A 14,615-nucleotide genomic window follows, 5' to 3' on the forward strand; every position below is an offset into this window, starting at 1 on the left:
CCACCCAGCTGTAAATTAAAAGTTCACAACATGGCAGAGCCAAAAGTTACTCTCTATGTATAGCTTAGAACGATCATAAGCTAACAAGACACGAAAAACAAGATTTGAAAAGACGAGATTGTGTAGAGAGAGCAATCCATGCAGGTGAACACTTTGTCAGACTCAATATATTTCCACATTGCTTAAATCATGAATTGCCATACTAAGATCCTATGTCACATTTATTATGACTATTTCAAGTTACAAGTTATAAAATCATCGCCAAGTCAGGACTGAGAAATCAATCCAGGTAGCCAAGACTGACAATCCAAGCATTTGGACTGAATTCTAGCCAGGAAAAAAATCCAAACAATTTTGACCAGGTTTAGACCGCCTATCAAGTCATTGCTTTAAGGATCCTTTTACAAATTTGAAGCTCTTGAAGAAACCTTGGGCAATGTCAAACTTGTCCAATCTCTTAAAGAGATCTCTGAAAGTTTTCAAACGCTTGTTTCTATGTAGATCATCTTTGCACATAGTTAGTTGTTCAATTAAAGAATTAGGATATTGCCACATTAGATCTGTATGTCGAGGAACTCTGAGAGATACAGGCATTGACATTTAAACAAGGTTCAATCAGAAAGATCTCTCAGAGATTGAAAATTACATTGCTTCTGTATAACGACCACTGGAAGTTTGTCAAACAATTGCTTTTCGACCAACAGCGATTATTGGAGGATCTGCAGATTGCTGATGAATCAAGAGGGAGGACAGTTAAAGATTTTTTTTCTTATTTCAAAGACCTCTGAGAGATCGTTTTTGGCTCACAAAATGATGGATCGATCTTTCTGCGCTCTTTGGGCATTATTTGAGAAATGATTAGCTTTGCCATCGTATACATCACTTCATGGTTGAGTCAAATTTTGATAAAAGCAAAGGAGATTGTGGAAATCTCTAGGATGTTCTGAGGGAACGTGATGATGGCTAGGCGACCTTAAAGAAATCCGACGAGTTTTGCTACGTTCACCTTTCTCTGATAGTCAACCCAATACATACTGTTTGCTTAAAAAATGTGTGGAAAGCTTCGCCATTCCCAAGACCATAAAATAAATCGGAGGTACAAAGTTACATGTAAGATATGATTTTTTTTTTTGGATATCAAATACGACGAATAGCATGCAAATGGAACTTCATGCATTGTATTTAGAAATTTGCTGCCACGACAATGGATGGTAATCAATTTGTCCGCACAATCCGTTATATGGTTACGAAACTAAATCTTTCAACCCCCTTGCTTGATTCTTAAATTTTGAAAACCAACTGTGTTGATCTATCAGAAACATCGTGTGCGACTTACTGGTAGAGATACTATTACGAGATTGGCTAACAGAAGAAATTTAAGCGAAAAATTCCATTGGTAGAATTTTACGATACGTTAATTGATTTTGTATATATTAAGTAAAGATGCAGATACTTTCCATTCATGTTTTTATTAACATCTAACAAGTACATCCTAAAGAGAAGTTAATTATCAGGTAAGTTATATTACAAGACATGTGTGTTACGCGTTATTGTATGTATAAAAATGTCATCATCTAACATGGCAGATCCATTCTTTAAACATCTGCATTTTCTTACACTTTTCAGGCTTTTGATATGGAGACATCAGAAGGAGGCAAAGTTTACTATACGGACATGTTGGACATTTTACACAGACTGCTGAGTAACAATACGATTGATGAAAATGACATCCTAAACTACTTCGGCAAAAGCGAATTCAACGACATTACCCCACCCCGTGTACAGCGGAGAGATCAAATCATCTTAATTGGGGCGCCATTTGTTTTCTTCATTGGAGTGATTGGGCATTTGATGTCCTTGCTAATTTTGCCATATTTCGCCAAAAAAGAGTCAACATACGTTTATCTACTGTCTCTGTCAATATTTGACCTGCTTGTGTTGCATGTCGGCCTGCTCGTTCGGTGGTTAAACGAGATTCTGGGAATGAACATCCTATCTCACAGCAACTTCACTTGTAAAACGTTAACATTTCTAAGTCTAGTTTTCAGTGATACGTCTGTCTGGCTTCTTGTGGTCGTAACATTCGAAAGATTTGTCATGCTGTATCATCCATTTCAAGCAACTGTTATATGCAAAGTCCGTCGTTCGCTGATTATCATTTTGCTGGTCTTGGGTATACTAGCAATGGTCAACAGCCACGTATTCTGGACACTCGAAATCGTCATCAATAACGTTACCAAACAACAAAGCTGTGACCCTGCCGCAAAAAGCAACACAATGATCTATCAAATCTGGCCTTTAATTGATTCTTGTATTTATTTTATCTTACCCTTCCTAAGTACATGCATTTTAAATGGCAGAATCATCAAAAAAATCCGTGGAATAAAGAAAAGAAATCATTTAGTCAACGCAAGACGATTTTTGAAAACGACTGTCGACCAAAAGTCACCCAGGGTCGAGAGGAAATTGACAACAACAATGGTCATTTTGTCCTTGACCTTTGTTGTGTCTACTCTACCCATGCTGGTCTACTTGTGCGTCACAGCTGTTTTAAACTCCCTCCATAACCAGCCAATATTCAGTCGCGAAAGATATCAGTATTTCCGGTCTTTTGCGGAGCTTATGATGTATTGCAACCATGCCATAAACTTTTATCTCTACATCGCAAATTCTAAGAGACTCCGGTTATGGTTTCAAAAACGAATTTGTAAGCAAAAGGCAGAACATCTGGTCATCGGGAACGAAGTGTTTGAAATGCAAGAATATTCTTCAAGATATTCATAAATATTTATTTTTATTAGTTGCATTGCTTTTGCTATTCCATACAATGATGACAAAATGTTTAGAAATAAATTATAGAAATGAAAGTTTAGTCATTTATTTTCATTTTACTTTGATGAGTCAGGTACCTAGACAACTCAATTTTTAGCAATTTAATTCATAATATTGATATAAAAAAATAAACATTTAAAAATAGATTAGGAAATTATTAAAGTACTAGTACTTTAAATATTGTTCTAAAATAATGATCTCTCTTTTGTTATGTCGGTACTTGGTGCGGGTTGGGTAGGGTATTCAGGGGGTAATTGTAAGTTCATGTTTTCATGTGGCTTGTGTCTTTACATTACTATGTATTTGCAAAATCTCATACCCCACATCAGTTAACAAGTATTTCGGGTATAAAATATCAAAGTACTCAGAAGTACAGACAGCCGGGTTCATTTACAGAGTAGAATGGATTTCTTACATGAATTACGTTTATATTCTGATGAAAAAACTATTTTAAAACTATCAATATAAATGACAAGACACTAACAGTGAGTTTTTCAATCCTAATACCACGGTCCGATTTTGTCAGAAACAGAATTAATCTGGTACCGCAGCTGAATGTAAACAAACAGGCCAGTCTGGTTCCCTCTCCTGCTTTACCTCGTATGTGTAGAGAACTACGGTAACACTGATTATCAAAAATCCTTCCGCTAATGAACTATGTTCTTTGACTTATGAAGTTTTCAAAGTCATTACTACTAATGTTTATTTTATATAGATAAAACTTTTTGTTGCTTTATTTAGCGTTTGTATTATATCAAAAGCGGTTGAGAGTAAGAACTATATTTTTGCACGTAACTTTAAAATGGCGACTATGGGGTCAACATCCTGCCTTGAACAGGATCACATAAGCCGGTGTAACGTTGAATATTGACCCGAGTTGAAAATTGACCCGGGGGTCATTTTTCAACGTTGAATATTGAACCGGGGTCATTTTTCAACGTTGAATATTGAGACTAAAATTCGTTGAATTTATACCCGGGGTCATTTTTCAACAGCTTGATAATTTTTTTCTTACACCTGATGACGTCAACAAGTTGAAAATTGACCCTGTTGAATATTGACCCCACCTCAAAGTTTGAACATTTTTTTTAGCTGGGAAGATTTTTTACGGGATTTATCAGTATCACTTTATTTATATTTCGGTTTAAATTTTGTCCCTTTTCAAGAATAATAGAAATAAACATACAGTATCACCCCGTGTATATATGTACATTTTGATCAGTGCACGATTTCAGTTATCTTCGCAGGGGCGTAGCAACAGGGGGGGGGGCAGGGGGGGCTGCCCCTTTTTTTTCTCAACCTTACCTATACTATAGCAAATGTTAATTGAAAACCTGGTTGCCCCCCCCCCCCCCCAGTTTTAGTGATGTGTCGAAAGTGAAGTATTAGAATTGGTACTGAAAGTAGTTGACACTGAAAAAAGTTAGCCTCTAACCCCCCCCCCCCCCCCCCCCCCCCCCCCCCCGCACACCCCCACGAAATAGGATTTTCGACTTTGAGCAACTTTCAACTCCCCCCCCCCTTTTTTTTTTGCTTGTCAACTTTTTCAGGTAAGTAAAAAAAAAATTTCTCCGGCTGCCCTCCCCCACTTTCAAAAACGATGCTACGCCACTGCTTCAAGCATGACAACTTTATTTTTGAAAATACTTTCCAAAATCCATGGCATCCATAAATAACTACAAAGCAACGAATAGGTACAACGGCGTATTCGTGCCATTTTAACAATGTAGAATTTTTTTTTAAATCGTTTGAACGTTTTAAGAAAACGTTTGTACGATTTAATAAATTGTTTGTACAATTTAATAAATCGTTTGTACAATTTGTTTGTTAAATCGTTTGTACAATTTAATAAATCGTTTGTACAATTTGTTTGTTAAATCGTTTGTACAATTTAATAAATCGTTTGTACAATTTGTTTGTTAAATCGTTTGTACAATTTATTAAATCGTTCATACGATTTATCAAAATAGTTTGTATGTTTTTTATAAATTGTTTGAACAATTTAGGAAACCGTTTTTACGATTTAAAAAATTGTTTGTACGATTTAATAAATTGTACAAACGATTTAATAAATTGTACAAACGATTTAACAAACAAATTGTACAAACGATTTATTAAATTGTACAAACGATTTACTAAATTGTACAAACAATTTATTAAATCGTACAAACGACTTATTAAATCGTACAAACGACTTATTAAATTGTACAAACGATTTATTAAATTGTACAAACAATTTGTTAAATCGTACAAACGTTTTTTTGAAATCGTTCAAACGATTTTTAAAAAAAATTCTACATTGTTAAAATGGCACGAATACGTCGTCGAACGTTTCCTATTCGATGTCATTAAGATTTAAAACAATCGGTTGCTAGTCGCTAATTTCGTCATTCCTATTCGATAATTTTATCTTTTTTATTTGATAATTATTTGGTTTATATGCAATAAAGTTGTTTTTCGAAAACATACTACCATCATTTCTATTCGAAAAAATACTATTCCTATTCGATAAACTTCTCATCTTATTACATAATTTTATCTTTATGATCTCCTATGCTATGTTCTTTTTTAATTCTTTTTCAATAATTGCCATGATTGCATTCTGGGAAATATGACAAATTAAACGAGAATTGGTTGTAAACTCAATTAAATAGGAATGTAAAGTTTAACATTATTATCGAATATAAATCATTTTATCACATAAATTGACAAAACAAAATTTGAAAATAATGGGAATAAGGCACAAGTTTTCTCTCTTCAAGACTTAGAAACTAGAGATCACATAAATTAAGCTGTTGCTATTTAATATTAAATAAATGTGTTTCGTTTTATACATTGATGGAGTAATCATAGAGGATTTAGTTATTCAGAATACTAATTTATTTAATTGATTATGACAAATTTTTGACAAAGATATCCAATATGTTTTAATATAAAGTACATGTAGATCCTAATTCAAGTCTTCAAGGCATTGTTACGTCTCATCAATTACGGAACATTAAAAAATATTAATACAAGTTGTAATAATTTTTTTTCAGAAACATCAAGTCATACTCTGTATTATCTTTAATTGAGAAATCAATACTATTTCTGTTTTACAAAAAAAATTATCTCCAGGCAGGGAGGGGGGGGGTGTCACTCACTTTAATGAAATTTTCTAAAAGGACTCCTGCAATATAGTAAACTATATAATCACAAGAAAAAAAAAACATGAAGTTAATGTGCATTTCAGATTCTATAAATAGTAACTCAAGTCTTTATGCTGTTATATACTTAATCATTTGATCAAGTTTGAGCCAATCAGAGAGCTTAGAATAAAAGGTGATAACACCTTTTCGTGCTAAATAGGTGCTATCACCTATTTGAATAAGTGGTATCACCTATTCGAAAAGGTGATATTACCTATTTGAGTTTCTTACAACAGTCATTAATGAATGCTCCCTATAATATATATTATACTACACTGGAACCAAGAAAATTCGGACTACCCAGTTTTCATGCATTTTCTACGATTTTCTTGTTGTATACATGATATATAAGTGAAATAAATTAATTTGTAAGCAAAAAAAAACTACAGCTATTCTACGGGAAAAGGTGATATCACCCAATCGAATAGGCGATATCACCAATTCGAATAAGTGATATCACCTTTTCGAATTGGTGATATCACAAATTCAAATCAAATAGGTGATATCATCTATTGGAACAGGTAATATCACTTATTCAAAAAGGGGATATTGCTTTTTGCAGTAAATACCAAAACGGGGCCTCATACCTATGAATTAAATCACAGTAGTGAAAACCCAATCATAAATATGTGTTTTTATGCTGTTGAATTTTGAACCGGTTTCATGATCAAAATTCCACGACCCGGCTCAGTTTTCAACGGATTAGGGTCTAAATTCAACACCTTTGGTCTCAGTAATCATCGTTGAAAAATGACCCCCGGGTCAATTTTCAACCCGGGTCAAAATTCAACGTTACACCGGCAATTGCTCTTTGAGCAATAAGCCCGGCTAAAATTATGAAACCAAGCTCAAAAGTATTTTAAGACAATACAAAGTGGGAAAAGACAAAACACGGACCTCTAATGCACCAGCGGTAGGATCAGGCCTCAAGACCATAAACTGAGAACAAACTTAGGTCAACATTTTGATTCTGAACATGTTTAGAATATGTTTAGAATATGTTCTTAATTTTTTTAGTTATGTATAATATTCAAATTCCAACAAATGATACAAATTTAGTTTCATTAATATTTTTTAGGTTATATTAATTTGAAATTTTGACTTAAGTCTATTCTCAGTTTACTAAGTACTTGTATGGTCATAGGGCTAGGCGGCATAGAGGAGCAAGCATTTTTTTGTCGACCGGTCCAAACCGCCATGTACTCGATCCTTGTCATGATTGGATAAATGGAACGTAAACTGAGCACTTTTTGTTAAAATCATTCATAAAATATAAGGCCGAAACTTTGGTAAAAAAAAATCTTCATTTCTCTATTGAATAATACAAAATGAGTGTTAGTATTCGTCACTAAAAAGGATTTTACGTCATCAAGAAAAAAAGAGCAAATAATAAACTTCCTCTCCGTCATATTGGTATTCTGGATGAATGAATTCAGTTATTATAAGTAACTATAAAGCAATATTCAATTAAGTCTTCACAACACGTATTCTTTCTTTATTTCATCAATAGGGATTTTCTTTAAATCATTTCAGTGACGTCATGCGTTGCTTTATTTCCTCCAATAAACCTTTCCTGATTTCTTTACCATTAATGTAATTTATTAGAGAGCTACATTGTATCATTAACATAATACAAAAAAACAAACAAAAAGCACTGCAATTAATTATCGCAAATCTCACCGATATCAATTATTGCGATTATGGCGTTGCGCTGAGTGATGACGCTACTGGAATTTGATTCACATGCGGTTTTTTTATTGGTTGATTAGGACCCGATCACCCTCGTATGACATCCTATTTGGAAAGTAGCCATATCTATGCTTGATGGTCAAAAACTGATGTTGACTTTTTAAACAGAACAAAAAAAATTAGTACACGTGTTACTAGTATTTCTTTTACAGATGATACATTTATATGGACTTTTTGTTTTATATTCTACCGATTTCCTCTGCAATAAATGGACGGTATTTTCCATTTTTGGTGTTCGTAAATGAATCTTGGTCTATGCCAATTTTCTGCGCGCTAAAAATATTTTCCCTGTATTTTGATACCTAGTGATCCCAAATGAACTATTGTGAAATCAGTAAATTTCGTGGGGGTTCAATTTTCGTGGTTTTCAAGGTATTATCCTTTCTGACATAATTTATTTTTCAAATAAAATCTGCAACATGACGACATCAATGTTTGATAAGCAGATTGTGTACATCAAAGAAAGACTTTTGTCATAATGTACATGTATTATTTATTTGTTGATTTCGTTCAATGAACTCATAAATTGTTTAAAATATTTAGATCAATAATAGTCAACAGTTAAGGATGTAAAAAGATGCCTTTTTCTTTTGGTGTGAGTTATTTATGATTATTAGATTTTTTTATTATACATGTAGAAATGTAAAATTGTACTTGAGGGTTCCTTTTATCTGTGTAATTCTTGAATCACAGAAGGTGTCAACCATTCCATTTAGTGCTAAGTCCTAAGAGGTTATGTTAATAGTTAAAGTATGGTCAATTGGTCAAGTAAATAGATAAATTACAGAATAAGGAAGTGAGAAGATTATCCGTAAATTAAATTTTTGTATGCATCAATATGAATTTTGATTGGTTAATACCTGTACAGGGAAGCGTGGAGTCTCCGATATAGATTGTGTCCTCACTGGGATCCCTCTGATCGGAGACGGCAATGAAACAAGTTACATTTTATTTACGCTTTCCCTGGTTATATATATATTTTACAGGTATGATACTAAAAATTTCACAAATAATAATTTTTCTTTGAAAATAACTTAACAAAAAAATTGAGCTTTCGAGATTTATTTACTGTATTAATCTTTTATCTTGTATTTTTGAGATAACGAATAAATTAATTTTAAAGTTCTATTATGTATATTAATTGTTAAAAGTTTTTGGATTTTATGGTTAGGACATATTTACAATTTTCTTTGTTTGAGATTATTTTTCTTTATGAGTGAGCCAAAACTCAGGTAAATATTTTAATTGCTTACAGTATTGTTCAGTTTTATTTTGATATAGTGTGAGTATTTTGAAAACTGTTTGATCACTCTATTAGTCACCAGGTTGGGTATAGATTAGGGAATTTTAATTTGTAAATGCCATTGAGCATAATCTATATATTTTTAGTTATTGTAACTGGTGACTATTTGCTTGTAAAGATCTGATCGGAGACGACAATAAAACAAGTTACATTTTATTTACGCTTTCCCTGGTTATATATATTTGACAGTCATCCCAAACCGTACAGGACAGGAGACTGGGTCAAAAGGGTCCCTCAATGCAAGCGAGTTCTCCAAGGTTCAATAAACCGTCAAAACTAGACAAGACAGTATGAGGAGACCCATAATTTTATGTCCACCACGAAATGCAATTTTTCACATTTGTAACTACTGAACAATTCTTTAACCACGAAATCAAATCCCCATGAACAAATGAATTTCCTTCAAATCACGAAAATTTAACCCCTTGAAAATTTGTGATTTTACAATACTGTGAAATCATTAATTTTCGTGGAAATTAAATTTTCGTCGTTTTCGAGGTTTGTACAGTACAGACCCGCCTTGAAATGTTAAATTTCATATATGCATTACATGTACTTATAACCATATTTCCACGAAAAGAAAAATCAAACCCCCACAAAACCAATATTTTTCCTTCAAACTTTGGGAAAAGGCCTTACGAAAATATGAGATTTTACATATGTACAATGGGCAGACACAACCAAGCAAATTGACATATCGGGTATTATTGTAAAGTATACCCAGCTGATGCCGGAGCACTTGTTATGGTGCCGATTTTAAATTTCAGATAAATATTATTTTCTCACCATTAAAAAAAGAAACTCTGGAACCAAAGACGAATCAGATCTACATGTAACTGTATTTTTGCTCGTCCTTTAATGTTTTTATGGGTGAAAAATACATTATTTTGCTTTGAACAACTAGTATTTTACTCACAATTGTTAAGGATCAAAAACTGTAATTTTCGGTTGTTATATCAGTTTAAATTTTTTTCAATATTTTTTTTTTGGTTCGTCTTTATATTCATGTGTAGTTACATATAACCGAGTGCCTGGATGTCGTAGAGAGTGTTTGAAGAACAATCCTTAAAACTTGTTGTTTTGCAAAAATTATTTGTAAATTCAAAGGTATCGTGATTTTACAGTAGAAAACATCAAACATAAATATCTTATTTTATCTGAGGAGTTCGTTGATTTTTAAAACGTCGATTGATTAACTTTTCCACTCGGCGAGAAGAGTTTTGACGCTGTTTGTGGATATTAAAGAAAACAAGCAAATTCAAAGAATTGTGGTCCCCCGCTTTCGGTATCTTTGTGGGCAAGATATCATTTTTAGGGTCAAGGTCAATAGGTCAAAGTTTTTGGTATCCCATGAAAGGTCTTGCCATAAAGAATACATATATTTAAAAAAATATGAAAGTCCTAGTTTCTACCGTTCAAAAGTTGTGACCAAGGTTAACGTTTTTAAATAGTAGTTAAAACTCCAAGGTCAAGGATAAAGGGTCAAAGTTCTTGGCATGCAATGAAAGGTCTTCTCACAAGAATTACATACGTGAAGTACGAAAGCCCTAGCCTTTACCGTTTAAAAGTTATGGTCAAGGTTAAAGTTTTTTCAGAAGTACATAAATCTCCAAGGTCAAGGTCCAAAGGTCAAAGTTGTTGGTATCCAATGAAAGGTGTCGCCTCAAAGAATACATGTGTGAAATATAAAAGTCCTTGTATCTACCGTTCAAAAGTTGTGACCAAGGTTATAATTTTTAAAAAGTAGTTAAAACTCCAAGGTCAAGGTCAAAAGGTCAAAGTTCTTGGTATCCAATGAAAGGTCTTCTTACAAAAATAACATATGTGAAGTATAAAAGCCGTAGCCCTTACCGTTCAAAAATTATGGTCAAGGATATAGTTTTTTCATAAGTACGTAAATTTCCAAGGTCAAGGTCAAAAGGTCAAAGTTGTTGGTGTTCATTGAAAGGTCTTGTCACAAAGAATAAATATCTTATATATGAAAGTCCTAGTACCTACCATTCAAAAGTTATGGCCAAAGTAAAAGTTTGGATTTTTTTAGTAAAAGTAGTTGAAACTCCAAGGTCAAGGTCAAAAGGTCAAATTTGGTGGTACCCAAAGAAAGGTCTTATGACAAGGAATACACATATGAAATATGAAAATTATAGCTCCACTAAATCAAAAGTTATGGGCAAGGTTAAAGTTTTTGTGACGGACGGACAGACTGACGGACCGACGGACAGACGAATGAGATTTAATGTCCCCTCGCTTTCGCGAAAGCGGGGTACAATAAACAAAGTGTCCGTGCATTTTCTCAGTCTGGAAGTGAAAATGAGTGTGATTCTAGAGAGCGGGGTACGATACCTTGTGTTATCTCATTATATTATGGGTTAAAAAATAGGATAGAATCAAGTACATGTGACTTGTACATACAATGTACAACTAAAACATCGCAAAACGGAAAACATTATTTCAATCTCATTTTAGCTCCACATTTTGATTATGATAAACAGTGATGCGTCAACATCTTATGTCCTGATAGTCACTGTGTGCTAGAAAATGTTTAAAGTTTCATCGTTCACATACATTCTAGGTTTAAGTCTCGCAGTGTTGTACGAAAAGGGAGGTAACTCTACACGGAACTACATGTAAGGTCAGTTTGTGGAACGGATCAGATAGACCTGTGTCACCCCGAATAATCAGCACTGAGATAGTCCGATCGATGTCATCCGTGTTTTTATGTCTACAAAAACTCCAGAAAGCGGCAGTACTGTATACCGTGAGGAGAAGTTTTTCTGAAATCAAAATAATGTCAGAAAAAGCTCTCGGTCGAGGTTTGTTTATTAATACTGTATGCATGCATATCAAGGAACATTAACTCGTACTATGAAAACCATTTGAGTATTGTACTAAATTAATATATGTACATTGTATCTAAAATTTCTGTCAGATACTCAATGTGTTAATATTATTTGTTGCAGGTACCCAGTGCCCCCCTCTGGCCCCTGGGACTCTCCGCCTCTACAGTATGAGATTCTGTCCGTACGCCCAGCGGACACGACTGGTCCTTCTGCATAAGAATGTAACGTATGTGTTTTTCTTTCTTTCGGAGGGTGGGATGGGGTGGGTGAAGATTTTATTCATGATTTATCAGATGTAGGGGGCGGATCCAGGAACCATTTCGTTTAGGGGGTAGGTTGAAAAAAGGCTTGCTCTTTGGCTGTTTTGAAGCCCTGTATGGTTTCAGGGCAAAACCCTGATTAAGGCCCAGTCGGGGCGACGTCTCAAGAAACTCCTGTGGAATAAAAGCCTAGCTAGTACCGGTATATGATGTGTCAACCCCACGAAATCCTGTTACTTGTAAGTGAATTATTGCATTGCTGTAGATCAAATTTCGCATTGACTTTTTTTTTCATCCATCCAAAACTAAAGGGATTAGCGGTTACTCTTGTCAAATATAATTCATGCCAAGTTATATAAAATAGCTAAATAAACAATTTGAAATGGTTTGTATTTACAGTTTACATATTGAATTTAATTCAGTTGCTTTTTGTTAAATATTACAGATTTGAGACAGTAAACATCAATTTAAAACAGAAACCCGACTGGTTTAAAGCACGAAATCCCATCGGCCTCGTTCCTGTATTAGAATGTGACGGCAAGGTGGTATACGAGTCCAATGTTTGCAACGAGTACATAGATAACGTGTACCCCAACCCCAAATTGATCCCATCAGACTTTTATCTCGCAAGCAGAGACAAGTTGCTATGGGAAACGTTTGGAAAGGTGAGAAAAAAATAAAATTGACGTGGCTTTTTCTATAATCGTCTTTTTAAAATTTGATTGAAAATACATTCTAACAAATATTATCGATATTATTGAGTAGGTGACGGAATTATTTTACGAGATTCCAAAATCTGTGGCCGATGGAACGCTGGATAGGTGTCTACGCCGATTTAAGAGACAGTTAAAACGTTATGAAGACGAGCTCAAACAGAGAGGGGAATACTTCGGAGGTTAGTGACGACCGCTTGTAATACAGTGTGCTCGCGACAATTTAATTTCTTAAGATTACAGTGTACAAGTATATATGGAACAATGACCACTTTACCACTTTACGTGAAAATTTTGTCTCGCTAATCAAAGTCAATGATTATCTCGCGAAATGAGAGAGGGGGGGGGTGAAAGAAGGCACATGGCATCCAATCGGCAACCCTCGGCTGACTCCGCTACGCTCCATTCAAATTGGTGAGCGAGGTACGAGCCACCAGAGGAGCTCCGAGTGCGTGGCATCAGGAGGGCCGGGGGGGGGGGGGGCTGCGTAAAAGTTTTGTTATTTCATGTACATGTATGTTTGAGATATACTTTGATTCAAAATGCAAATACATTTTTTACCTTTCCTGTATATAAATGTAATGTGCATTTTATAACCCGAAAATTTAACAAAGACTTGGAAGTAACCTTCCATTATGCACATATATATATCAACAAATATTTATTTGTATCATAATTTGAAAATTACTTATCTAATAGGGTCATCGCCTTGTATGGTGGATTTTATGATCTGGCCCTGGTTTGAACGAGTGCCAATTTTATCAATAATAGCACCGGAGGCGGAAGTTAATTCTAAAGAGTTTCCACATTTGTCTTCCTGGATGAAACTAATGATGGAACTTCCGGCTGTGAAAGAGACATACGAGGAACCCTCGGCTCACATTCATTTCTTTTCGTCACTAAGGGCAGGAAATCCAGACTATGATTACGGGCTGAGTTAACAAAAATAAAACAAACAAACAAAATAGCCTCAACATTATCATGATTATACTGTTTATTTGTGTAATACAGTGTAGTACACAATATTTATTTGTTTGAACAAAGCAGCTAATATTATATGTTTCATATATTAAAAGTTGAAATACGTTCTGTTATGATATGCATAGAAAAAGTGTTAACATGTGCATTACCATTGGATAATTGATAAAATCAAATTTAAAAAAAAGTAAGGTACATGTGTTGAAGAGATCTTTCTACTAATTCCTGTAGATCGTAAACTTTCCAATATAAATACAATGTCTACCAGGGTACTGCCGTAATGTTGGAAACCCCCACAATTATACCCTCTATTCTGAATGTGAACATGGTTCATATACATGTAAAAGGAAAGAGCCAAGGCTATTTTTAAAAAAAATAAAATCACAGGCACCTGAAGTGTGGATAATAGCCCCCTTTTCTTAATGAAAAAAAAAATGTAAGAGTATATAATATCTCAGAAATATAAAATTTCCCCGTCAAACACATAGATCTATATGTCGTCCTTTGCAAGTAGATTTTACTTTTTCTCACGTAAAAAGAATGGCCTTATACGGTATAATTTTATTATACCGTATACAAACATGCAAACATTTCTATCTTCTATGAAGCCCAGATAACCCGCGGGTTCTAATTCAGGATATCCGGGGTATGGAGACCAGTCCTTAGGATAAGACTGTACAAACTGAGGTAACGTGTCAAAGTAAATGTCAGTGGCATGAAAACGATCCATCACTTCTCAATGGCTCTGAATA

At 34.2% G+C, this 14,615-nt stretch overlaps 2 protein-coding genes across 2 annotated transcripts; both read left to right on the forward strand.

The window, feature by feature from the left end:
- The first annotated feature begins 1,635 nt into the window (after positions 1 to 1,635).
- On the forward strand, positions 1,636 to 2,784 carry LOC134230195 (cysteinyl leukotriene receptor 2-like). The gene has a single exon (XM_062711965.1). It carries the CDS (start codon positions 1,636 to 1,638, stop codon positions 2,782 to 2,784), a length of 1,149 nt encoding a protein of 382 aa, XP_062567949.1.
- An 8,888-nt stretch (positions 2,785 to 11,672) lies between these two features.
- LOC134230190 (glutathione S-transferase omega-1-like) lies at positions 11,673 to 13,971 on the forward strand. The gene is made up of 5 exons (XM_062711960.1): positions 11,673 to 11,885; positions 12,033 to 12,138; positions 12,618 to 12,837; positions 12,938 to 13,067; positions 13,585 to 13,971. The coding sequence occupies exons 1-5, from the start codon at positions 11,774 to 11,776 to the stop codon at positions 13,824 to 13,826; spliced, it is 810 nt and encodes a 269-aa protein (XP_062567944.1). The 5' UTR covers positions 11,673 to 11,773; the 3' UTR covers positions 13,827 to 13,971.
- The last annotated feature ends 644 nt before the right edge of the window (positions 13,972 to 14,615 follow it).

This window comes from Saccostrea cucullata, unplaced genomic scaffold (genome assembly GCF_032062105.1).
Source record: "Saccostrea cucullata isolate Sc308-1 unplaced genomic scaffold, CSIRO_AGI_Scuc_v1 ctg1341, whole genome shotgun sequence".
Classification (NCBI taxonomy): domain Eukaryota; kingdom Metazoa; phylum Mollusca; class Bivalvia; order Ostreida; family Ostreidae; genus Saccostrea; species Saccostrea cuccullata.